Genomic DNA, 27,851 nt, shown 5'->3' with positions numbered 1-27,851 from the left:
CTGCAGTTGCCGTGTGTTTTGTGCCGTGTGTGTGCGTGTTTTTTTTTTTGTTTGTTTTGTTTGTTTGTTTTTTTGTTTGTTTTGTTTTGTTTTTTGTGGGGTTTTTTTGTTGTTGTTTGTTTGTTTGTTTGTTTGTTTGTTTTGTTTGTTTTGTTTTTGTTTGTTTTGTTTTTTGTTCGTTTGTTTGTTCAGTTTTTTATTTGTTTGTTTTGTTTTGTTTTTATTTTGTTTTGTTTTTTGGACGTTGGTTTGTTTTTGTTTTTAATCACTTGGAGTAAAAATTAAGGTATATATTAAACTGAAATTGGAAATAAACGGCTCGTGAATTTGTTCCGGCAGCCTATCAAAGCCGTAAGCTTCAGTAATTCCTGTTGAGGAAAACAGAGTGATGAATTGATATTGATATGTTTTCGTTGTTGTTGTTTTTGTGCGTTGATAATGTGTTTTCAGCACCACCATCCCCCCCCCCCCCCCCCCCCCCCCCCCCCCCCCCCCCCCCGTTTGTGTCCTCGCAGATCAGCTGTCACCTTTTTTTTTTTTTCCATCCCTGTCTGAGCCTCACACGGTCACATGGCCAAGCGCCATCTTGCCATAGAAATATTCGTTTAGTCGTGTCAGTAGCCGGACAATCAACTGGCTATAGAGTAACAAAGGATCGGATTTGCATGTAGTTTTCCGTTTGTAGCCTGCAAATTATGGGTGAGTACAATAAATACGTTATTCTGCGTTTGTTCCCTGTGCATAGTTTTCGTATTTAACAATTGGACGGTTCAGTGTTTACGGAAGTGCACAGAAACGGAGTGCCTCCCGGAGGAAGATCTGTACTTCTGCTTCACCGATGCCTCACGAATTGTGAGGCACATGCTCTCTTTCAAGTAAATTTCAATGTTCCTTCTTTCGAAATGACGGCTTTTTCAGTCATGAACTGAAATATATCGCCCGTTGTAACTGAATGCAGTGTTCAGATTGAGTTAAGCTGGTAAAGTTGTGTGTGAAACATGCCCCAAACTCGCCACGGGGAAGGGAGGGAAGACTATCTGTCGTCTGCTTTCCAGTCGGTAATATCCTCATTCCAACGTTTGGCATGTTTCAGTGTATAAATTGTTTTATTCTTATGATATTTATGAGGCTTTAACTAATTTTTAGCACAGTATCATGGGAATGGATTTTTTCTGTGGGTCTGTCTTTTTTTACGAGTTGTAAACCGTCAGTGTCTTGCCTGCGGTTCTGTCCCTTCTTTATCCACCTAAATGAATCTTGGGGTTCTCGAAAGGGTCGTAAAGTTAGCACGGGGCAGTGTCTCAAGAAAGATCAGTGGGCCAAGACGATTAGTCCAGTGCATGCATTTATTATAACAATAGTTTACCATTAAATTTAAGATTTTTGAAGAATGCTTAATCATTTTTCTCCAGACAGAAATTTGAATAACATTAGTTTTTCTTTGAAGATTTTTTATATTCCACAGATATAAATGGGATGTTTCAATATTACCTGACTTGATCTGCTACAGCTAGGGGGATATTTTTCTCACAGGCCACCACATGGGCAGATCTGTCATTGCCTGAACCCCATTGTTTAAGAAAATGCTAACCAGATGGCCCTGAACCAACAGAATAAATGAGGACTGGCTCAAATACGCAGCAGTCCAAGAGTTACACCACACTTGTTTTGTTTTTTTTCTTCAAGAAAATAGTGTGTTTTTTCTTGGGGGGGTTGCTTTGCATTTACTTTTTGCAAGCATTGTCACACGTGAAGGGTTTTCATTATAATAATATTGGGCATACAGTACAAATTTATTTGAAATTTTCATTCTCAATAGTGTTTACCATGCAGTTTTGTGGAAGGATTATCAGCTATGTGTTTGGGAAAGTGGTATTCAAAAGCAGTGCTTGTATACACAGTTTCTACCAGTAATTTTGAATAATATTTAGAAAACACTTTGGTCTTTTTCTTGCCATTGGTGTGTGTGTGCATGTGCGCGTGCGCGCATATACACTATATGTGTGTGTGTATTTCAGCTTCTCAAGGTGTCATTGCATTTGAGAAAATCCACATATATATATATATATATATACTACACCACATCTGCCTGGCAGATGCCTGAGTGACAGCAGCATAACCAAATGAACTAGTCAGGCCTTGAGTGCATGCATACATTTGTTTTGTGTACCCATGAGAGTAGATTTACAGAATTCTGCAAAAATTTGCCAGAGGACAACACTGATGCTGCCATGAGTTATTTGACAACAAAATAGGCGAGTCAAACACACACACACACACACACACAAACACAACACAACGCAACACAACACACCACACCACACCACATCACACCACACACACACACACACAGCACGCACACACATGCACATGCACATGCACGCACACACATGCACACACAATCACTCAGTCACTCACTCACTGACACAGTTAGTCCTGGGAGTCAGAGGGTTAACTGTGAGAGATATTCTAATGTTTGCTGTCGAGACAAACAGATCAGTAATCTGTAAAAAATAAAATAAAATAAAGATAAAAAAAAAATATATATATATATATATATATATAAACTTATAAACTTTTTTTTTAACTGTAAGAACAAAAAGCACACAACAAAACTCTCTCTCTCTCTCTCTCACACACACACACACACACACACACACTAACACACACACACATACACACACACACACACACACACACACACACACAAAAGACATACACAATAATTGTTTCCTTTTGTGTGTTTGTGTTTCTTCAGCTGAGGCCGTGGTGGAGTATGATTATGATGCAGAACAAGAAGACGAGCTAAACTTGCGTGTTGGTGATGTCATCAAGAACGTGGTGACTGCGGATGGAGGGTGGTGGGAGGGGGAACTGAAGGGCAAAAAAGGCATGTTCCCTGATAACTTTGTGAAGGTGAGACCTGGTCTTGTGCAACACTTTGTCAGTGTGGTCTTACTCATAATTCTTGGTACATAATAATTTGCATAGGTTTGTATGTGACTCTCTGTCTCTGTCTCTCTCTCTCTCTCTCTCTCTGTCTGTCTTTCTGTCTGTCTGTCTCTCTCTTTCTCTCTCTCTCTCTCTCTCTCTCTCTCTCTCTCTCTCTCTTTATATAAATATGAACATTAATGAGGAATTTTTAGACTCATGCCTCCATCCTTACCCTCTTCCCCTTCCACACCTCCCACCAATCTCCAGGGCACAAATCTTTTTTTCTTTTTTTTTAAGGTTGAAATTTGAACCAAGACTGCTGTTTGACATTTTCCCCCCTTCCTTTTGGAAAGCAAAGACATCAAGACATCATGTAATATATCTGTGTTTACCACATTGTATAGATCTATAGATTATACGGAACTACAGTATGATTCAAACTTCTTTCACAAGCTGTCTGTTCTGTATTCATATCTCAGATTTATACTGGTCTCATGTTTCTACTGCTAGTGAATGGACGCTGAATAAAATTAAAAAAAAGAAAGCTGATAAGCCTGGCTGAGTTTGAGCTGTTGAATTTGAAGCAGAAGCACTAGTCAGAAAGAAAAAAAAACCCAGGGCATTGTAGTTTTATACCAGTGTAATAGTATATCCAGGAAAAAATGTGGGTTTGTGTCTTCAGCGTAATGCCTGACTGCAGACACACAAAACATCAATAAAAAGCTACACCAAACCTGGTGCATTAGAGAGTGTTGTGCATGTGAACGTGTGTGTGTGTGTGTGTGTATGTATGCACTCGTGAGTATGCATGTTCAGTTTAGTTAGATAAGTATGTGTGTGTGTATGTGTGTGTGTGTAAACTGTGTGATCAAGTGTGCATCTGTTGAGTGGGAGGATAAGTGTGAGTGTGTGTGTGTGTATGTGACCCTGGATTTAGCATGTGTAGGTGGATATATGTGTAGGGGTGGTATTGGGGAAATCTGTAAAAAAAAAAAAATGCATTGGTAAATTCATGTGTTGGTGAGTGAGTGTACATGTTCTGTGTGGTTGGAAAAATGTTGATTGGTGATTACACTGTGTGTAACAATGCACTGCATGAGTGTGCATGTTCAGTTTGGTTGGAGAAATGTTGATTGGTGAATACAGTGTATGTAACAATGTATGAGTGTGCTTGTTCATTGTGGTCGGAGAAATGAGAATTCGTGAATAGCAGAATACACTAAGCAGAACTGTGAATGAGTGTGTATGTTCATTGTGGTCAGAGAAATGAGAATTGGTGAATAGCAGAATACGCTAAGTGTAACTGTGAATGAGTGTGTATGTTCATTGTGGTTGGAGAAATGAGGATTGGTGAATAGCAGAATACACTAAGTGTAACTGTGAATGAGTGTGTATGTTCATTGTGGTTGGAGAAATGAGGATTGGTGAATAGCAGAATACGCTAAGTGTAACTGTGAATGAGTGTGTATGTTCATTGTGGTTGGAGAAATGAGGATTGGTGAATAGCAGAATACGCTAAGTGTAACTGTGAATGAGTGCGTGTGTTCATTGTGGTTGGAGAAATGAGGATTGGTGAATAGCAGAATACGCTAAGTGTAACTGTGAATGAGTGTGTGTGTTCATTGTGGTTGGAGAAATGAGGATTGGTGAATAGCAGAATACACTAAGTGTAACTGTGAGTGAGTGCGTGTGTTCATTGTGGTTGGAGAAATGAGGATTGGTGAACAGCAGAATACACTAAGTGTAACTGTGAATGAGTGTGTATGTTCATTGTGGTTGGAGAAATGAGGATTGGTGAATAGCAGAATACACTAAGTGTAACTGTGAATGAGTGTGTATGTTCATTGTGGTTGGAGAAATGAGGATTGGTGAATAGCAGAATACGCTAAGTGTAACTGTGAATGAGTGTGTATGTTCATTGTGGTTGGAGAAATGAGGATTGGTGAATAGCAGAATACGCTAAGTGTAACTGTGAATGAGTGTGTATGTTCATTGTGGTTGGAGAAATGAGGATTGGTGAATAGCAGAATACACTAAGTGTAACTGTGAATGAGTGTGTATGTTCATTGTGGTTGGAGAAATGAGGATTGGTGAATAGCAGAATACGCTAAGTGTAACTGTGAATGAGTGCGTGTGTTCATTGTGGTTGGAGAAATGAGGATTGGTGAATAGCAGAATACACTAAGTGTAACTGTGAATGAGTGTGTATGTTCATTGTGGTTGGAGAAATGAGGATTGGTGAATAGCAGAATACACTAAGTGTAACTGTGAATGAGTGTGTATGTTCATTGTGGTTGGAGAAATGAGGATTGGTGAATAGCAGAATACACTAAGTGTAACTGTGAATGAGTGTGTATGTTCATTGTGGTTGGAGAAATGAGGATTGGTGAATAGCAGAATACACTAAGTGTAACTGTGAATGAGTGCGTGTGTTCATTGTGGTTGGAGAAATGAGGATTGGTGAATACATTGTGTATAACAATGCACAAATGTGCATGTTCAGTGTGGTTAGAGAAAGGATGATTGGTGAATAGATCTCAGAGTATGGGAAGGTGGAAGGATGGTTGTATGGGTGGAGAAGGGTGGTCAACAGTCTCACTGTCAGGAGCCTCTGGTGTACCTGAAAGAGACGTCACTGTCACCCCTCCCCACCCCCCACCCCCAAAAAACCCTACCCCCTTTTCCTCATGTAGAGCCCCAAGGATTGCACTGCTGAATGGGTCATAAATGTCACAGTGCTAACTCTCTCTCTCTCTCTCTCTCTCTCTCTCTCTCTCTCTCTCTCTCAGTATGTGGATGGTGATAGGAAAGAATTTTCTCCCTCTCTCTTTCTCACTCTCTCAATTGTTCTTTCTCTGTGCCTCTGTCTGTCTGTCTGTCTGTCTCTCTCTCTCTCTCTCTCTCTCTCTCTCTCTCTCTCTCTCTCCCTCCCTCCCTCCCTCCCCCCTCCCCCATTCCTGTTCTCTCTCTCTTTCTGTTTGTTCTCATGTGGACAAAAAAGTGGGAAGGGGATGAATGAGGGAGCCTAAAAAAATCAAAAAAATCAGAGTTCTGTCGCTTCCTTTCCCTATACTTTAGACAGTTTAGGTGAGATACCTGTTTGGCTGTTATTAACTCTATGCTGTTGACAAGTATGCTTGTCCATGAAGGACTATCACCTCAGTGAGATTAGACAGAGCTTACATGTCTTCCTTTTGTGACTGCATTACTTTTGATCAGCAAAATTAATAACACCACTTAAAAGTACACAGATAGAAGTAAATTTATGTACTTCAAATTCTTGTCACACTTATCTCACTTCACCAGAGTTCCGCAGTCAATTACTGAATTAGTTTCTTTTTCATCTTTCTCTTCTGCTGCAACCCACACATTAACTTGTATGTACTCATATATTGGCTTTTTGTGTGTTACTGTTTTTTTGATTTATTTGTTTTTTGTTTTATTTGGGGATGTGCATGCTGGTTATGTTCTTATTTCCATAATCCAGCGGATGCCTACATGGATTACAGGATCATTAATGTTTGTATTTGATCTTCTACATGTGTATCATGTGTATACACACAAAGGGGTTTCAGGCACATGCTGGTCTGCAAATGTATGTGTTGGCCTGGGAGACCAGATCTTCACCCTTTAAACTACCAGATGCACCAGAACTAGGGATCGAACTCAGGAGAATCCAGTGCTATAACCATTCAGCTAGTCTACTGTACATGTCTGTCAGGGTGTTAATGATTGTTGAGTTTTATGGTGTAGTATGTTTTCCAGCTGCGGGTGAAGGAAGCACCGTCCAAGAAGGAGGAGAAGCGAGAAGCGACACAGAGGAAGTCGGTGAAGGAGCTGGCCAACAAGTTCAAGGATGGCATGCCCATGTCTGGGGTTCAAGGCTCTGTCACTCACAAAAAGAAAGGTAACTAACCGCCTACCATTTTGTTCTTGACTGGAAAAAGGAGTATTGATAGTAACAATAATGATATTGATAATATGATTTTATATTGTGCCATTTGTCTAGATGTGGCTCGTGTGCTTTACAGAAACGAATCAATAGAAACATGCACACACACACACACACACACACACACACACAAACACACTGACAAATTGTTACACTACATGCAAAGGCATGCATACACATGCACACAAACATGTTGTTGGGCAGCGTCAGAAAATATAGTTTCATTTTTGTTACTGATGATTGATTGCTGTTTCAGATGTGCCCAAGGTGAAGAAGTGTAAAGTGTTGTTTGACTACAAACCAGAGAATGAGGATGAGTTAGAGCTGACTGTGGGCCAAACAATAGATTTCATCAAAGAGGTTGGTGCTGCCTTTCTTTTACAATGATTGGTGGTGTTTTTTTTATCAGAAAGAACATTATTGTTACATAGCATGATTCATATTAGAACATTCAAATGTAAACATACGAAGTGGGGAGGGGGTGGGGTCTGTTTTTCAAAAGTTATTCTCTTATTTTTGCCTCCAGGGGGGTTAAGACAGATATGTGCTACTTCAGATCAAAGAGAAAGTGAATGACGGAACATTGACTAGTTGTCCACAAAAACAAGAAAAAATTGTCTTTGTGTTTTATGTAGTGGATTATTTGGGGTATGGTTTGTCTGTTCAGCTGGAAACATTCTAGTGGCAGAGTGGTTAAAAAATTGTCTTTGTGTTTTATGTAGTGGATTATTTGGGGTATGGTTTGTCTGTTCAGCTGGAAACATTCTAGTGTGTTTTATGTAGTGGATTATTTGGGGTATGGTTTGTCTGTTCAGCTGGAAACATTCTAGTGTGTTTTATGTAGTGGATTATTTGGGGTATGGTTTGTCTGTTCAACTGGAAACATTCTAGTGTGTTTTATGTAGTGGATTATTTGGGGTATGGTTTGTCTGTTCAGCTGGAAACATTCTAGTGTGTTTTATGTAGTGGATTATTTGGGGTATCTTTTGTCTGTTCAGCTGGAAACATTCTAGTGTGTTTTATGTAGTGGATTATTTGGGGTATGGTTTGTCTGTTCAGCTGGAAACATTCTAGTGTGTTTTATGTAGTGGATTATTTGGGGTATGGTTTGTCTGTTCAGCTGGAAACATTCTAGTGTGTTTTATGTAGTGGATTATTTGGGGTATGGTTTGTCTGTTCAGCTGGAAACATTCTAGTGTGTTTTATGTAGTGGATTATTTGGGGTATGGTTTGTCTGTTCAGCTGGAAACATAGTGGCTGAGTGGTTACTGTCACAGACTGATGACTAGGAGGACACATTTGATCCTGATCAGAGGTGGCATGTTTCTAACCCATAGCCAGATCCTACCCAGAGCTGACTTTGCTAAGGTCTCAAATGGGAAGACTGTGGCCACACAGTCAAGAGTCATCTACTTTGATGCTTTTTTGGGAGTGTTTCTCAAATTCCCTGACAAACAATGCAGGGATCTGTGTCTCTCAGCCTGGTTGATATTGGGATGTATTACAAGAGTACAGCCTCCTCATGTTGTCCCAAACTAAATGGACCCCATCACTCCTTTCACCATCGAAATATAGAAAACAAAATGTCCCAAAGCTTGGGCACAAAACAAAACAATGTAAAGTGGACTGTGCCCCCAGATATAAATGGTAATGTTTCCGGGCAGGTGGAGGAGGGGTGGTGGGAGGGGTCGCTCCATGGCAAGATGGGTGTCTTCCCCTCCAACTTTGTGGCCATGATGGAGAACGGAGATGGGGACATCGGCACTGATGGGAACAAGCCTCCGCCAGGTGCCCCAGGTGAGACCGTGTTTAAACTGCATTTTATTTGAAAATGTCATAATACAAATGCAATGAATTCAACAGGGCAGCAAGAAAGTCTGATGTATATAAGTCCTGTCATAGTGTATAAAAATGTTAAATGCAACAGATGTTTCTGCGGATAGATATTTAAGCTTTTTAGCATAAATTATGAACAAAAGGAAAGTAAGAAGAGTTCACCTGACAAACAGAAAATGAAAAAGTGGCATGTGGTGGAGAAGAGAAAATGGATTGTTGGTGGGAAAAGAAAAAGGGTTTTTTATGCACAGAAATGTTTACAAGACAGGAGACCATGTCAGATGCACTTTGCAAAACTCTCTGGTCTTCCTTCTTTTCTGACTTTGGCCATATTTATTTACTAGTTGATTCTCAAAGTAGAATGGTGGTCTTATTTACTACTTGATTCTCAAAGTAGAATGGTGGTCTTGTTTACTAGTTGATTCTTAAAGCAGGATGGTGGTCTTATTTACTAGTTGATTCTCAAAGTAGGATGGTGGTCTTATTTACTAGTTGATTCTCAAAGCAGAATGGTGGTCTTATTTACTAGTTGATTCTCAAAGCAGGATGGTGGTCTTATTTACTAGTTGATTCTCAAAGTAGGATGGTGGTCTTATTTACTAGTTGATTCTCAAAGCAGAATGGTGGTCTTATTTACTAGTTGATTCTCAAAGCAGGATGGTGGTCTTATTTACTAGTTGATTCTCAAAGCAGAATGGTGGTCTTATTTACTAGTTGATTCTCAAAGGAGAATGGTGGTCTTATTTACTAGTTGATTCTCAAAGCAGAATGGTGGTCTTATTTACTAGTTGATTCTCAAAGGAGAATGGTGGTCTTATTTACTAGTTGATTCTCAAAGCAGAATGGTGGTCTTATTTACTAGTTGATTCTCAAAGGAGAATGGTGGTCTTATTTACTAGTTGATTCTCAAAGTAGAATGGTGGTCTTATTTACTAGTTGATTCTCAAAGTAGAATGGTGGTCTTATTTACTAGTTGATTCTCAAAGTAGAATGGTGGTCTTATTTACTAGTTGATTCTCAAAGTAGGATGGTGGTCTTATGGAGCAGTGGCCTGGTGGTAATGCCCCTGACTGGGAAGCCTCATGTTGTTCTTATCTTTTTTTTATATTTTAATGTAAAGTTTGTGTGTGTATTTTCTTATTGCGTTTTAGTAATTCTTTATGTCTGTCAAGAGCAGACACTAAAATGTCTCCAGGGATTTATAAAGTAGTATTGTATTGTATTGTATTGTGCTGTTTGAATTGCATCATATTATACTATTATTGTAGTTGAGACAGATGATGACTGTGTTTTATTACATTCCATTGTATTGTATTGTACTAATATTGTATTAATATGGTTGTAGGGGAGATGGACTCCGAGTTCCAGCAGATCAAAGGGAAGAAGGTGATGGGGGTTGGTCTGGGCAACATCTTCCAAGGAGGGCCCATCAAGCTGCGCAACACCAAGAAGGGAGAGGCCACCAAGCCTGCCAAGCTGGACGACAAGGTGGGTCGCTTGTAGTGGTGTTAGCTGTTAGCAGTGCACAGCACATCACAGTGTCAGTGTATGTTTTGATTTTATTTTTCATGAGATGTGACATTGTTTTGGTTTTTGAAAGTGCCATGCTGAACAGTGTCTGCTTGGGATGGCTTTCAGGACAACAGAGAGGCCAGGCAGTCTCCTTCAAACACCACAGATGCCATGAAAAGAGAAAAACAAGGCAGTAAGTATATGTTTCGGGTGTTTTTGCTTTTCTTTTTTTTTTCATTTCTTTGAGGTCACTTTGGTGTGGTTAGCATGTGTGGGTGGGTGGTTGATTTGGGTGAAATGTTTGTTCTTTGTTTTTGATCAGTGTGAACTTGAATTTCAAGCAGCAGTTTTGTCTGGAATATTTGTGGTATTGAGCATACAAGTGCAGTTAATCAAATCAAATCAAATCAAATCTTGTTTGTTGACCAGTCGGCTGCAAAAGGTCCTTTCAGGGCTGATTGCCTGTTAGTTCCTAAAACCAGTTGAAGAAAACCCAAAATAACAGGGATAATAATAATTAAGTGCAGTCACCATACGTTGTGTTACAGAACTTCCTTTCCATCAACTTTCTCAGTAGAGCTTCACCACACTAAATTTCAACTGGTGGCAGAAAATATTGCTCTCTGTCAGATAAGGGGAGACTAATACTTTTGAACTCCAGTTATTAAGGAGTTTTCTGATTACCACCTCCCCCCTCAAGCAAACATCTCTTATGTTGAATTGACTCACAGATTGGCAGATGACAATTTAATTGAATCATCTTTATCCCCCAAGAGCGAGTGTGGCTACATGCACGGCATGATAAAAACAACCATACTCTTAAAATCCCACCTGTGTACAAGTGAACTTAGGAGTTGTAGAATGCAGAAGGATCATCGTTACATCAGATATTTGCCTGAAAAAATTGCATTTTACTTGATATCAGTGTGTACCCTGTTGGGTTTCTTAGTTATTGAATTTGAGTTTATTGGCTGTAGGTTTCTGGAATTATTAAATAATATTCTGTGCCTTTGGACCACCTTATTGTGTGTGAGCGAAAGACTAATTTATGCTTTTCAATCGTTATTGTTGATGATATCAGGCTGTGTCATTTGGTTGCATTGTTGTTTCTGGCATTATAATTAACATTTTGTGATGTTTGTAATCATTTATATTTATACAGCTGCAATTTTCTTTGCTGGCATTGTCATTAAAAGTTTGTGATGTTTGTTATCATATTTATACAGCTGCTATCTTCAATCTCCAAACTCTTAAGCGCTTTTTAAACACAGTCATTTGCACATCAGGCAGACTACCTGGGTAGAGCTGACTGACAGCTGCCTTCAGGCTCTAATTAGTATCCTCTCGTATTGAGTCAGGCATCAGTCTCACGCCCACACACGCAACACACACACACATCTTTCAGCGTTAACGTTTGTGGTTGTAGGTGATGTTGAACAGCGTTTGATGCGTGTTGCAGCAGCAGCAGTGGGGTCAGTGGACCGGGCCATAGTGCGGTACTCCTACACGGCAGAGCAGCCCGATGAGCTGAGCCTGAAGGAGGGGGAGGTGGTGCGGGTCTTGGACAAACAGCTGGAGGACGAGGGCTGGTGGAAGGGGGAGATCCACGGCAAAGTGGGCGTCTTCCCGGACAACTTTGTGGAGCTGCTGCCCTCAGTGGATGAGGTGACTGACACCCCCCACCCCTCCTAACCTCTTCCCCGATACACACACACCCCTCTCCCCTTTTTCCCTGCATCACACTCCTTTCTTCTTCTCCCTCATCTCACCCACCCTATTTCTTTCTTCTTTTTGCGTTGGCAGGCTGTCACAGTTGGGATGTATGGCACAACTTTTTTATCTCCACCTTTAACCCTCATTGTCAGTGCCTACGCCCCAACCATGACCAACCCGGATGAAGTGAAGGCGAAGTTCTACAAGGACCTTCACTCTGTCATTGCTGCTATCCCTAAAGCAGACAAGCTCATCATTCTTGGGGACTTCAATGCTAGAGTTGGCTCTGACTACATCTCCTGGGATGGAGTGATTGGAAAGCATGGCGTGGGCCACTGCAGCCCAGATGGATTGCTTTTGCTTCAGACCTGTGCAGAGCACGAACTGCTGATAACCAACACAGTTTTCTGCCTCCCTACCCGTAACAGGACGTCATGGATGCACCCTCGCTCAATGCATTGGCATCTCATCGATTACATCATCGTCAGGAAAAGGGATAGGCAAGATGTACGTGTGACAAAGACCATGTGCGGCGCCGAGTGTTGGACAGACCATCGCCTTGTAGTCTCAAAGCTGAATATTCGAATCCAGCCCAAGAGACGCCCCCAAGGCCAGAAGGCTCCAAAATGGCTCAACATCACTAAGCTGAAAAAAATCACCATCAAACAGTCCTTTGTGGAGCTGCTGGAAGATCGTCTGGAATCCGCCTCTCTGGACAACCAGAATGTGGAGTCTGACTGGAGGACCCTGCGTGAGCTGATCTATAGTACAGCTTCAGAGACCCTGGGACCCATGACCAGAAAGCACAAAGACTGGTTTGATGAAAACTGTGATGAAATCAAGCAGCTTCTGGATGAGAAACGCCATCTGCATCAAGCCTACCTGAGCAACCCAAAGCCCACATCAAAAAAAGGATGCGTTCAATGCCATCCGCAGGACTGTTCAGCAAAAGCTACGTCAGATGCAGGATAAGTGGCTGAGTGACAAAGCTGATGAGATCCAGGGATATGCTGACAGGCACAATATGAAGAGGTTCTATGATGCCTTAAAAGAAGTCTACGGCCGCACATCCTCAGGATCATCCCCCCCCCCCCCCTCCTCAGTGCAGATGGGAATGCCTTGATCACCGAGAAGGAGAAAATTCTCACACGCTGGGCTGAGCACTTCAACAGTGTCTTAAATCGCCCTTCCTCCATAAATGATGAAGCCATAGACTGTCTCCCACAAGTCCCCATCAGCGAAGCACTGGACGTTCCGCCAACACTTCTTGAGACCCAGAAAGCAATCCATCTGCTATCCAGTGGCAAAGCACCTGGCTCAGACTCCATACCAGCAGAGGTCTACAAGGATGGAGGCACTGTGCTGACTGAGAAGCTCCATCAGCTGTACTCACTCATGTGGAAAGAAGAGACGATCCCCCAGGATTTCAAAGATGCATCTATCATTCATTTGTACAAGCGAAAGGGGAACTGGCAAGCCTGTGATAACCATCGGGGCATTTCCTTGCTCTCCATCGCAGGCAAGATACTTGCCAGGATCCTACTAAACCGCCTCACAGCACACCTTCACCAAGGTCATTTGCCTGAGAGCCAATGTGGATTCTGGAAAGAGCACGGAACCAATGACATGGTGTTTGCTGCAAGGCAGCTGCAAGAGAAATGTCAGGAGCAAAATACTGATCTGTTCTCCACCTATGTCGACCTCACTAAAGCCTTCGACACCATGAGAAGAGAGGGACTGTGGAAGATCATAGCCAAGTACGGATGCCCTCAGAAATTTATTTCCTTGGTCAGCCAATTCCATGAAGGCATGCAGGCTCGAGACAGGACAGTGGCGAAACATCTGCTCCTTTTCCTGTCACAAATGGTGTCAAGCAAGGCTGCGTCCTGGCTCCAACACTGTTCAGCCTCATGTTCTCTACAATGCTTACTGATGCCTTCAGAGATGGCGATGTTGGAATCGGCCTAAAGTACCAAACAGATGGCAAGCTGTTTAACCTCAGAAGGCTTCAAGCAAAAACGAAGGTCATGACAGACATCATCAGAGACTTTTTGTTTGCTGATGATTGTGCCCTCAACGCTGGATCTGAAGCTGACATGCAACTCAGCGTCGACAAGTTTGCCACTGCCAGCAGGAACTTCGGCCTTACCATCAGCACGAGGAAAACTGAAGTTCTCCATCAGCCAGCCCCAGGGAAACCCCACGTTGAGCCCAACATCACAGTCAACGGTCAGAGACTCAGTGCGGTGGAGCGGTCCACATACCTTGGCAGCACACTGTCACGAAATGCGACCATTGACGATGAAGTGAACGTCAGGATTGCAAGAGCAAGCGCAACTTTTGGTAGACTCTATGCAAATGTCTGGAACAGAAGAGGCGTTGGTCTTGAGACCAAACTAAAGGTCTACAGAGCAGTAGTTCTCCCCACACTACTGTACGCCTGCGAAACTTGGACAGTGTACCAACAACATGCCAAGAAGCTGAACCACTTCCATACAACATGCCTAAGGAAGCTACTGAACATCAAGTGGCAAGACAGGACCCCAGACACGGAGGTGTTTGCAAAAGCCACCCTTCCCAGCATCTTCACCATCCTGATGCAGTCCCAGCTTCGCTGGGCTGGACACGTGGCACGCATGCCAGACCATCGGCTGCCCAAAAGGCTCTTCTATGGCGAGCTGCAACAAGGGAAGAGATCACACGGAGGTCAGAAGAAGCACTTCAGAGATACTCTGAAAGACTCTCTGAAAGCGTTTGATATCAACCCTGACTCCTGGGAGGAATCTGCAGTGGACCGTGACAAATGGCGGGCTGCTGTGCACAAAGGTGCCAAGTTGTGCGAGGCCAACAGGACTGCTGCAGCTGTTCAGAAGAGGCAGGCCAGAAAGTCACGGGCAAACAAGCTCCCTGGAAATGTCTTTGTCTGCCCCAACTGTCAGCGAACATTTTGTGCGCAGATTGGACTATTCAGCCATCTGCGCACTCACAGATAGATTCATGAGCATACCCCCACCACCACCACCACCACCCTGCCCCCATCCCCCAGCTGGATGACAATGATGGTCATCATCGATCTCGATGGACACACACCCATGTGCACAACTTTTTTATCTGCACCTTTAACCCTCTTGCAGTAACATTTTCTCTGGTAAATTCTTCCTTGTTTTTTTTTGTTTGTTTTTAGTTTTCATCTTTATTCAGTCTTTTGCAAAGGGTTCCCTAAGCACCCATTGTCTTACAGAAAGGTGTACTTTCACTTTCAGGCGAAATCATCACACAGTTATTTCCCTTTATGTTCTTCTGGTGCAGAATGCAGGTGTCAGCAACTGATCTTTTTGTCAGTGTTCATAGTTATTTGAAGAGTCAAATGAACCAAAATGCCAGGCCTTTGTAAATTAAATGAGCAGTTTTTGATATGTATTTAAACTACACTTACCTCCCTGCCCCGCTCCGCTCCATCCCAGACTCAGTGCGCACCACACACAGCCAGAGGCCTGTCATGGATCCGGTCCCCTTTCTCACTAAAGAACCTTCAGCAAAAATTTTCCCCATGGAAACCCTCTTCCATTTGGGAATTCCACCACAGAATGAGACTCAGTGACCTGTGGGCACATGAAATGCACTTCCACAGCCTGATCCAACCCAGCCATTGACTGCCAACAACTTTCTGCAGGTTACTCCAACATGCCACACTCAGGCAGAGAAGCCACCAAGCCTTCCGTATGCCCCTTCGTGATGGTACCTACCTGGGCAATTACACAACCCTGTCCCAGAGACACCAGGGACATCAAGTCTTTTGTTGCCAAATGTCTGCCATTCTATGCATAGGCAACATACCAGTGCTGTCATTTTTTGACAACGTCAAAAAAGGGGGGGGGGGGGGGGGGGCCAGGGGGGGGGAATGCCCATCGCCTGTCAGCTCGCATGGAGGAGCTCCACAGATCTGGCTGTCATGCCTGAGGCAGGCCCAACACGGTGACCTACCTCTGTCTCGTGCCACAGTTTCCTTCAAACACAAAAACCACTTCCACTATCGGCCCACATCCGTTGTGGAATCATCAGATCAAACCACATGCGCACCTCCTTGCATTGACGCTCATCCGCTCAGCTGTGGTCCACAGACCTCCCCCACAATACAGCTGTGGACCTCTGTCTTCTTTTCCTGCACTAATGTCCTTAGGCGACACAGTACACTCTACTTTCGTCAAATTCTACTTGAGGGACACCTATCGCCTTAGGGATAATGGCTCATCGACTTCTACCAGAGAGATGTCGCACGCCTGCGGGTTGATGGCGCAAGAGCCATCGCTTCTGTGGTAGCTGCACAACAGACCATCACAGCACACAGACAGTAGAACAGGCGAGCCCTCCACCTTGTCGCGCTATTCTGCACTAGTTGGGTCACGGTTAAGTATGTGTAATTAAAAGGAAATTTTCTATCTAAAATAACGTTTAAATAACATACTTACCGTGACCCAAATTTAAGACCCTCCCATCCTCCCCGCTTCCTGTTCTCCCTGCTTGCTGCACTGGTGATGGCATATTGCCGTCAAAAGAGGGCGATAACCAGCGGGACAAAGGGGAGGTTACCTACTTCCGGGAGGTTATCGGCCGTAGTTTCGTCTGCTCTGCATAGGCGGATAGTAGTTTGCACAGGACAGGAATGTCAGACCCCTGCCGGAGTCTGCACTAGTTGGGTCACGGTAAGTATGTTATTTAAACGTAATTTTAGATAGAAAATTTCCTTTTTAAAGGTTAAAGGTTAAAGATCCCATAGCCTTTTTTACAGCCATGGAGGCCTAATCCTCTTTAAGTCGGGTATTGGAGGAGTGAGGAAAATTGGATTTACCCCCTGATCACTGATGAACGCAGGATCAGAAGTCCAACACATAGCCAGTTCTGCCACAGCAGTGTATATTATGTTTAGTGAATTAAGTTTTTAAACAGTTATAAAGTTTTGTGTGTGTGTGTGTGTGCTAAAGTAGGAAACCATTTTGGTGAAACCGAGTCAAAGCATGATGATCTTGTGTGTTGTTCAGCCATCCAAAGCCCCCAAGAAGCCCCCACCACCATCAGGGAAGAACCTGTACCCCAAACTGGCTGACAAGGCTCACAGCATGGAGGAGAAGAACACCAGTGTCAAGAAAGATCATGGTGAGGAGCCTTGGGTTTCTCCCATTTGTGTTCTTGTTGATGTCTTTTGAGTGTTCTCCTTGTTTATTGTCTGTTCACTGCAAGGTGATTTTGATGCATTTTAAGTGCTAGTCACACAAGGACATGTGATATAGTTGCTTGGAGAAGACTACATACATCATGTAGTAATTGATGATTTTTATTTTATTTTTTTCTTTATTCTTTTCCATAATATTTTTGGTAGGTGTCATTTGTGTTAGATGTGTGTGTGATTGACTCACTTGTGTAAACAAAGTGAGTCTATGTTTTAACCCTGTGTTCAGTTGTCTGTGTGTGTGTGTGTCTGTGGTAAACTTTAATTTTGCCATTTTCTCTGCAAATAATTTGTCAGTTTACACCAAATTTGGCATAAAAATAGGAAAAATTCAGTTCTTTCCAATCATCTTGTTGAAAACAATATTGCACCTCTGGGATGGGCACCAAAAAAAAATATATAAAAAAAGAAGCCAAATTATATGCAAACTGAATTTACTGGGGGGGTTTTGGGTTGTTTTTTATTCTCTAAACTTGGCACTTTGATCTGATATTCTGACACAGCATCAAGAGCAGTCATTTTTATCATTTTTTGTTCAAACAGGAACTTCTTTTGCTAAGCATGGAAGTTATATTTTGGTGTCATATACTGTACCATGTCAAACTGATGCAAACTAGGCCTATGGTTTGCTCTGTTTCCTCCTTTCTGGTGCATGTCTTTGGTGCAGATAGTAAAAAAAGGGAAATAGATCTGTAAGAAATTCTAGGGGGGGGTAGTTTGCTTTATACTGATCTTTCTCATCTTAAACATTAAATTTAATTACACATACTTAACCGTGACCCAGCTAGTGCAGACTCCGGCAAGGTTCTGACATTCCTGTCCATTAAATTTTGAAATTATGTTCGGTACATAAAAAGCTTGTGTGTTTTACTCTCAGTGTACAGGGCTTTCACTATGTTCATTCGCCCAAGTGGTCTTTTTCGCAAAATACTAAAATCAATACTACGAGTGGACTTTATAGATCTATTGGCTGAGCTCTGAAGGTCATGGGCAAAAATCATTTGCGTACACATATTTATACATATTCAAAGTGCGTGCTCATATTCCTCGCGAACATGAAGGACGCCATTTTGTTTCATGTTGTTGACCTGCCCGTTCAATCATGTATTCAATCAACAATACACGATAACATGTGATGGAAAGTTGGAGAAGGAGACCCTTAAATATTTATTCAGAGAAAGATTTGTGAACGCCTCATCACTTACTGGATTATGCCCCAAACTGCCATAAAGATATCAACAAAATCAGTCAGAATTCACAGTTAAAAATAATAAACCATGAGAGTTAATACCCTTGATGAAACGTAAAAATTTCCAGTCTTGACTTTTCTCAATATTAAGTCCTTTTCACTTCATACGATGTTTAGAAGTACTTGTACTTGGCTCTACATATTATTAGTTTAACAAAATACTCAATTTTCATATCAACTTTAAAACTATAAAACTAGAATGAACATAAAAGAGAAATTGAATTGACCGTGTTGTACATTCCCGGCGGGTGTAACTAAACTTGTACATCTATCTAGATCCAGAGAAAACCACTAAATGTTGCAATGTGATTGCGGCGATAGCCACGTCTCTTTTACTGCAGACTTAAAAAGAATTTTTAATTGCCCTTAAAGATTTTTTGAATGCCCAAGATAACCAGAATAATATGATTTAAACAGCGTTCTCACTGCGAATACCGCAATCGATTTATCGCCCTTTAAATAAGCATGTTTGAATGTTAAATTTTTTAACATCAGGTAAGGAGCCATGATAGTGTTTTGTATAAGACAGTTTCTTCTCAACCGAACACGCAGGGTTCGAATCTACTTTCAGGATTTTTTTTTTTTTTTTTTTTTTTTTTTTTTTTTTTTTTTTTTTTTTTTTTTTGGTTTTTTTTTGTTGTTTTTTTTACACGAAGCTTTACAATAACAAATACAGAACACATTTTAATGATTAGATTTTTTTGTATCACAAGTGAGTCTTGAAGGCCTTGCCTCTCTTGTTTTTGCATTGTTATGGTCTCTTGCAATAGAAATGAACATGAATAGGTTTTGTTCAAGACTTTCCCTTCTTTTGCTGCTTCTTTTTTTGTCTCAATTTCTTGACCACTTAAGTGTGTGCTTGTACATGTGCACCCATTTTCTCCATCATAGTAACGATGATCTCTTTATTTTGCATTTGTTTCATTTTAGTATTCTTCTTTGCTTTTGTTTCATTCTAGATAGAAGTAAAAGTGTCTTGTGTCTGTGTTCTTTTGTTTACTACATAAGTTCCTTGCTACTTCTTTTTTTTCTTTTTTAATATGTAAGCAGAAGTAACAGTGTTTTCTTTTCTATCTCTGTGTTTCATTTAACAATTTTCTTTGGTTTTATTTAATTCTTAATGTCAGTATTATACTGCTGTGCACGTGAATGTTGGCCCTGAGCTGTAGTGTTCATTAACTAAATCAGTGAATGTTACAGTTTTTGACAGAACAGCTGTTATATAGTGTATTTAATGTCACTTGTTCAGAATAATTGATCTTACTGACTGTAGATATAATAGGTCTATATATACAAACTGTACATACATTTTGTGTACCATTACATATGATTGTGTGGACAAAAGGCACAGGCCGTTAACATCAGCAGACTTCTATCTGTCAAAGCCTGTAGGATTTCAAGCAGCCGTCAGTGACAGTTGATTCTCTGTGCTTAACTGAACTGAACTCTATGCTCAGAGAAGGGGGAGACAGTATAAAAACCTATGAAAAAGCAGACAAGAGCGTTTGAATTGAGACAGACTAAGTCTCAGAAAAAAAGAGAAAAAAAAAAAGAAATACAGATTAATTTATATAATGAAAATGTATGCTACTGTCAGTATTTGCTGATGGTAGTGTCGTGAGCAGACGTGTGAAGTATTTTTGTTGTTGTTTTTTTGTGACTGCAGGCCAGCGAAAGAGCAGCATGACAAAGCGTAGGTCGATGGCAGAAGGTGAGAGAAGTGTGCCATGCTGCCCATCGTGTTAACTGTGTAGATCATTTGCTGTTCACTGGGTGTTCTGTGTTTCCTGTGGAAAGGGACTGAACATCGGTCAACCTTCCGTGTAAAGTGCACACACGTCTGTTTTCTGCCAGGTGGATGGGATGAACTTGTAGCCTGGCTGTTGTTGATATTTGTTAAACACCACGTTGAAGTTGTGTCAGATGCATGATACAGTGTCTCTCACAGAGGTTGGTGATTTAGGTAGGAGTTTGTATCTGCTGTTGTGCTTTCAGGATGGGTCATTGGATGGTGACGCATGTGTATGGGACATCAATATCTCCCCACTCTTTATTGTTTGTCAACAATCACCAGTATGTGTGACAGGACGTTCCGCAGAATTTTTCCCTCCCAGTCTTCATTGTCACAGCCTGAAACTGTTGTTGTCAGTTTTCCTGCCTACTTTCACCCCTATACCCCTAGTGTCCATCAGTATGTGTGTTTTTGTGTTAGTGGAAATGTCATGACTGTGTGTGTGTGTGTGTGTGTGCCTAGCAGCTTGGTACTCTGTGTGTGTGTGTGTGTGTGTGTATTTATGTGTGTGTGTGTGTTAGACATGTCATCACTGTGTGCTGTTCTTTCAGAAGCAGTTGCAGACAAACCCCCAGCAAGCGCTGGGTCCAGAAAAATGGCAGCCCCACCCCCGATAGGCCGCAAGCCGGGTGCGGCAGCTAGGATGGGTGAGGCATCAATTTCCAGCAAGCCTGACCCACCCAGGCCCTCAGAGCCTGCTAGAATGGAGCTGAGAGGCAAAGAGCCTAGCACCAACCACCACTCTCCTTCCTTGTCCAGCACGACTGAGGGTCAGTGATTCTCCATGGCTGCTTTTGTGGTGGTGGTGGTGGTGCACGTCACACTGCGTCCCTGTTTTGCTGCAGTACGTGTGGGGGCACTGAGTATCCTAGCTGCACTGTACCTGAACCCAGGGTTCTTGCACTTCTTTTCCTTGGTGTGCACAACTCTCCCTGTTTCTTCCTTCACTGCTGTTGATATTGGCTGGCTGTCCTGAGATAATTTGCACTGGCTTGGCATGTGATGTGTTACCCAGTCTTTCCCTTGTTGACTTTTTGTTCTGGAAATGAAGTCTTCAGATGTTTATCCCAGTCTTTCCCTCTGCCTTGCTTTTGGTTCTGTTTTTTTTTCAGAGGGTGGGCTGGGGAGGGGTTGGGTTTGGTGGTGGGGTTTTCCCAACGAATTGGTGGATGTAAGATGCTGGTTGTGGCGCTTTTTTTTTTTTTTTAATTGCGTGATGGTTTGTTCAGATTCAGTCCTTGCACAGTTTTCTTTCCCCTTCTTCTACCCACATTGAGCTTGATCCACACGTACTTGTCATGGATTGTACATGGTTATGTTGTTTCACTGCTGTTCCCTCTTCTGTATCCATGAATGAAATGTGATGTGCCCAAAACTCCCTACTTGTTGTTCCGTTGCTGTTGGTTGATACTGGCTGTCCTGAAGGATGTGCACTGGCTTGGCATGTGTGTCTTTTCCCCAGTCTTTCCACTCAGGAGTTTCTGTCCTGGGAATCTTCTCGTATTTATTAATCAGTCTTTCCCTTTCCTCCTTTTTTTTTTTGTGTGTGTGTTGGGGGGGTTCTCTGTCAGTGGGTGTAAGATGCTGGGTGTGGTGCTTTTGATATCACTTGATGATGGTTTGTTCTGACTTCACCAACCTTCCACACTCTTCTTTACTTTGTAGCATTAACCCCTTCCCACCCACCTACTTCCCAGTTCCTACCCACACTGAACATAATCGGCACATGATTGTTTTGGATTGTACATGGCTCTGTTGTTTCACTGCTGTTCGCTCTCTGCACCTGTGTGTGACATTTGTGACATGTATTCTGCTGCTGCACTGCCATCACTCAGTCTGACTTGTTATGTCTGTATAATGCTATCAGTTTTTACTCTGATAAACAGTGATTCATTCACTTTCACTTTCTCACTATGCTGCTGGCTTGTTGGTTTTCAGTCAAGGAATGTGTCACAACTGAGATCTCTGATGTTTGTTTATTTGTTTGTTTGTTTTTGCCAACTATTGTGTGAATCGTTAGTGATCTTTTATATCTAAAGGTCCCACAGCCTCTTACCGCCATTGGGGCAGTGAATTTAAATCCACTGTGTCTAGGGCTTGGCATTGGAAAGAGCACTGGCCCAATCTTACAGGGAATTAAAAAGGAACATGTGTGACTGTCATTTATGTTGATTGCAGGTTATGTCTTTCCGTTGTTCAAAAAATGTTTTTCTTCTTTCGTTTTCAATCTGTCTCTAAGGCATTGAGAGATGATGATATATTTGTATTTGTATTTCTCTTTTTTGTCACAACAGATTTCTCTGTGTGAAATTCGGTCTGCTTTCCCCAGGGAGAGTGCATCGCTACACTGAGAGCACCACCCTTTTTTTTTGTTGTTGTTTTTTTGTTGTTTTTTTTGCGTGCAGTTTTTTTTTCCTATCAAAGTGGTTTTTTCTACAGAATTTTGCCAGGGACAACACTTTTGTTGCCGTGGGTTCTTTTACATGCGCTAAGTGCATGCTGCACACAGGACCTCAGTTTATCATCTCATTAGAATGACTAGCAGCCAGACCACCACTCAAGGCATAGTGGAGGGGGAGAAAATACCGGCGACTGAGCTGTGATTCGAACCATCATGCTCAGATTATCTCGCTTCCTAGGCGGGCACGTTACCTCTAGGCCATCACTCCATGTAGTATTTATATGGTGCAAACTCCCCGTATAATGAGCTGGAAGTCCTCACATGAAAAAATGCATAATACAGTAGTGAGGACATAGAAGAGAAAAACAGAATCTGTAAACACCAAGACAATACCACAAATTGCAAATATGAATAATCATATAGAAAAGGCACAAAATATGCCCAACACACGTGCACACACATGCACACGCACAAGCACAAGCACATACACACTCCCAGTAAACTACCACCCACAAGCACACGCTCTACATTAAGACTTCAGTTTTGAGGGTGTTGAGGGTACAAATGACTATGCTTCGTCACATCAAAAGGCTATTCTAAACAGGTAGGTTTTTATTTTAGTTTTGAAAGAGCACAGAGTTGATGAGTGATAGAGATCCAGAGGAAGAGAACTCCAGAAAGAAGGTGCTTGATATCGAAAGGCCCTTTGACCAATGAGTATGCGTTCATGAATAATCATTATGTAGACAACACACTGCTGCAAAAAACCATAACTGAATGGTAGAAATTGTTAGTCTATAATGGTTAATAACAGAAGAAGAAAAAAATAAAACAAGAACAACAGTTTAAGTCATAGTTTTAGTCAATACATGTGTGTGATTAAAGACAGATTAGTTTGTGGCATTGTGTGTGTTTCATATTTGAGGTTGAGGTTTGTATGAGGTTGTGTATGTGTTTGTGAGTGTGTGCATTTGCTTGCATGTGTGAGCATGTACATATATGTGAGTGTGTACAAGTTGGTTGAACTTTGCCCATTTTTATTCTTATTTTATTTCAGTCACTTACCTTGTATATATCTTTCATTTTATTGCATTTTATATTTAAGGTTAGTTGTTTGTTTGTTTTTTGTTTCATTGTATTATTTCATGTTCATTTTTACAGAAACCTAGGGTAAGCTCTCAACTCAAGGCATGACCAGTGCATTTGGTATATGCGTAAGTCAGCCATCTGCTTCGGGTTTTTTTCAGTGTGGTGTAGTGTGTATGGATCAGTCCACACGCATTGATGTCTCCTTGAAAATTAAACTGAAAGTTTGTGTGTGTAACATGTTTATGTGTTCTTTTTGTGAATATATGTGCAGTGCTTCATTTTGGAGGAGCCTTGGGTTTGTGTCATGAAATATGATACCTTCAGCTGCTACCTTTCCGATAGATACACTCCTTAATATGTATACATTTGCTGATGGCATTCAGACTTAATATTTGCATTGTTGAATTGGGAAGAGGTCCTTATGTTTATGTTTTTGTTGTTTTTGTCGTTTTTCCTTCACATGAGATTGTTGAATTGGAATGCATTCAGCAGTGCCATCCATTTCTCTGTCAGTTAATTAAAAATGAATTTTTGTTTGTCACACATACACACACACACACACACACACACACACACACACACACACACACACACACACACACACATGTATGTCATCAAATCAGAACAGACATACATGGTCAAGAAGAGGATTTTATTAAAGAGAAAAAAATATATTAGTCAATTGCCCACTACAGACATATTTTGTTAATCAAATTTAAATGTAATGATCACTTTTTATTTATTGAAACAGGATGGATGAATGGAATTCCAAGAGAATACCATAGTTGTATCAAAAAAAGAAAGAAAAAAAAGTGACATGAATACTGTTGCTTATGAATTTGGTTTTATCATTGTGTCTCCAGATTTGTCTGATATTTGTTAAGGATTGTTGCCAGATAAATGTTCATGCCACAAATCTGTATTCTCGTTTTGTAAAGTATTATCTGCATGGAAATGGGGTCTGTTAACACTAGGTATATTCATTAAAACTTGCTGTGTTGCATTGGACACTTTCATGGAGATGAAGAAATGTAAACCGTTATTGTACCTTAATTGATGCAGTTGTTATGATAAACCAAGACATGTACTGGATTGTTGTTCAGTGAAGTCTTCCATGCCCCAAAAGATATGATACGACAAGAATAACTTTATTAGTATCGTAGAGAAATTTGGCCAGTTGCACTATCACAACAAAGACACGTAATCAACATGGAAATGATTGTGAAAACAGATATGAAATATATGACGGACATGAATACGAAAGCATTGCATACATCATTCCACACAGTGCAGGTAACGTACCCTAAGATGTTAAAACCGAATTAATAAACGCATTTTGAATATACGAACATGATACACTGTATCACAAATTAATTTTAGGGAGGACAAAGGTTCATTGAATCTTGAATGTTGTGTGTAACAGATGGGGAGGAAGCGAGCTTTGATGCAGTTGAGTCATCGTCGCACAAGCTGGTTCACCTGACAGCGTCGCGGGCCAAAGGACCCAAGAAACGTCCACCCTCCACGGTCAATTTCACCACTGTATGCATGCTGCTTTCTTTAACTTGTCCATCTAGTTTAACATGGATACCGTCTTGTTGTTGCTTATCGTCTTGTCACTCTTCTTGCTGTCTCTATCATTGTATTTTGTTGTACTCTATTACTTTCTGTCACAACAGATTTCTCTGTGTGAAATTCAGGCTGCTCTCTCTCCCCGATGGGGAGTGCATCACCACTGTACTGTATTACTTTCTGTCACAACAGATTTCTCTGTGTGAAATTCAGGCTGCTCTATCTCCCCGATGGGGAGTGCATCACCACTGTACTGTATTACTTTCTGTCACAACAGATTTCTCTGTGTGAAATTCAGGCTGCTCTCTCTCTGTCCCTGATGGGGAGTGCATCACCACTGTACTGTATTACTTTCTGTCACAACAGATTTCTCTGTGTGAAATTCAGGCTGCTCTCTCTCCCCGATGGGGAGTGCATCACCACTGTACTGTATTACTTTCTGTCACAACAGATTTCTCTGTGTGAAATTCAGGCTGCTCTCTCTCTGTCCCCGATGGGGAGTGCATCACCACTGTACTGTATTACTTTCTGTCACAACAGATTTCTCTGTGTGAAATTCAGGCTGCTCTCTCTCCCCGATGGGGAGTGCATCACCACAGTGCAGTGTCCCTTTTTTCCTTTCTTTTTTCGGTTTGCAAGTGTATTCTGTTTGCAAGTGCATTTGCTTTATAATGAAAATGGCCTTTTTCAACAAAATTGTGCCAGGGACAATCCTTTTGTGTGGCCATGGGTTCTTTTATGTGTTAATCATCTCATCCAAATGACTTGCACCAAGACCACCACTCAAGGTCCAGTGGATGGAGGTGGGGGAGTAAAATCCCAATCTGTATATGGGGTTTGGACCTGTGCGCTTCCTAGTCAGGCGTATTACCATTAGGCCACCACTCGTAAATTTGGTTTGAAAAGCCTGATGGATTTTCTTTTTTGTTTGTTTGTTGGGCTGGCACAGTACACACCAACAGCTGATGGGCTGGCACAGTACACATCAACAGCTGATGGGCTGGCACAGTACACACCAATGGCTGATAGGCTGGCACAGTACACACCAAGAGCTGATGGGCTGGCACAGTACACACCAATGGCTGATGGGCTGGCACAGTACACATCAACGGCTGATAGGCTGGCACAGTACACACCAAGAGCTGATGGGCTGGCACAGTACACACCAATGGCTGATAGGCTGGCACAGTACACACCAAGAGCTGATGGGCTGGCACAGTACACACCAATGGCTGATGGGCTGGCACAGTACACATCAACGGCTGATAGGCTGGCACAGTACACACCAAGAGCTGATAGGCTGGCACAGTACACACCAGTGGCTGATGGGCTGGCACAGTACACACCAAGAGCTGATGGGCTGGCACAGTACACACCAAGAGCTGATGGGCTAGCACAGTACACACCAAGAGCTGATGGGCTGACACAGTACACACCAAGAGCTGATAGGCTGGCACAGTACACACCAACAGCTGATGGGCTGGCACAGTACACATCAACAGCTGATGGGCTGGCACAGTACACATCAATGGCTGATGGGCTGGCACAGTACACACCAAGAGCTGATAGGCTGGCACAGTACACACCAAGAGCTGATGGGCTGGCACAGTACACACCAATAGCTGATGGGCTGGCACAGTACACATCAACGGATGATAGGCTGGCACAGTACACATCAAATGCTGATGGGCTGGCACAGTACACACCAAGAGCTGATAGGCTGGCACAGTACACATCAAATGCTGATGGGCTGGCACAGTACACATCAACGGCTGATGGGCTGGCACAGTACACACCAATAGCTGATGGGCTGGCACAGTACACGTCAACGGCTGATAGGCTGGCACAGTACACATCAACGGCTGATGGGCTGGCACAGTACACACCAAGAGCTGATAGGCTGGCACAGTACACACCAAGAGCTGATGGGCTGGCACAGTACACACCAAGAGCTGATGGGCTGGCACAGTACACACCAACGGCTGATAGGCTGGCACAGTACACACCAACGGCTGATGGGCTGGCACAGTACACATCAATGGCTGATGGGCTGGCACAGTACACATCAGTGGCTGATGGGCTGGCACAGTACACATCAATAGCTGATGGGCTGGCACAGTACACATCAGTGGCTGATGGGCTGGCACAGTACACATCAACGGCTGATAGGCTGGCACAGTACACACCAATAGCTGATGGGCTGGCACAGTACACATCAACGGATGATAGGCTGGCACAGTACACATCAACGGCTGATAGGCTGGCACAGTACACACCAATAGCTGATGGGCTGGCACAGTAGACACCAATGGCTGATGGGCTGGCACAGTACACACCAATAGCTGATGGGCTGGCACAGTACACATCAACGGCTGATAGGCTGGCACAGTACACACCAATAGCTGATGGGCTGGCACAGTACACACCAATGGCTGAAATAACAGTTTCAGGCTACTCTGTCAGTGTGTGTCCATGCTACTGACTAAACAAAAATATTCATTTCTACTTGCATTGATTTGATGTCTGTGTGTAGCTGGCTATGTGTTGAAGACAAAAGTGAGAATGTTTTCACTT

At 42.2% G+C, this 27,851-nt stretch overlaps 1 protein-coding gene across 10 annotated transcripts in view; it reads left to right on the top strand.

The window, feature by feature from the left end:
- Nucleotides 1-579: 579 nt before the first annotated feature.
- LOC143298307 (SH3 domain-containing kinase-binding protein 1-like) overlaps nt 580-27,851 on the top strand; it is a 45,206-nt gene continuing 17,934 nt past the window's right edge. For 4 of the 10 annotated variants that reach the window (XM_076611132.1, XM_076611128.1, XM_076611126.1 and 1 more), the window contains exons 1-11: nt 580-699; nt 2,759-2,916; nt 6,700-6,841; nt 7,143-7,246; nt 8,551-8,683; nt 10,068-10,210; nt 10,361-10,427; nt 11,694-11,899; nt 16,987-17,101; nt 20,767-20,985; nt 25,129-25,247. In XM_076611132.1, coding sequence (XP_076467247.1) covers nt 696-699; nt 2,759-2,916; nt 6,700-6,841; nt 7,143-7,246; nt 8,551-8,683; nt 10,068-10,210; nt 10,361-10,427; nt 11,694-11,899; nt 16,987-17,101; nt 20,767-20,985; nt 25,129-25,247 — 1,410 coding nt within the window. In that variant the 5' untranslated portion in view covers nt 580-695. The remainder of the gene's footprint in view (nt 700-2,758; nt 2,917-6,699; nt 6,842-7,142; nt 7,247-8,550; nt 8,684-10,067; nt 10,211-10,360; nt 10,428-11,693; nt 11,900-16,986; nt 17,102-20,766; nt 20,986-25,128; nt 25,248-27,851) is intronic. The other 6 variants (XM_076611134.1, XM_076611131.1, XM_076611135.1 and 3 more) reach the window with 4 other exon arrangements.

The sequence above is a fragment of the Babylonia areolata genome, chromosome 23 (assembly GCF_041734735.1).
Source record: "Babylonia areolata isolate BAREFJ2019XMU chromosome 23, ASM4173473v1, whole genome shotgun sequence".
In the NCBI taxonomy this organism is placed as follows: Eukaryota; Metazoa; Mollusca; class Gastropoda; order Neogastropoda; family Buccinidae; genus Babylonia; species Babylonia areolata.
Note: the sequence above shows the minus strand (reverse complement) of the source record. Positions and strands in the feature narration are given on the sequence as shown.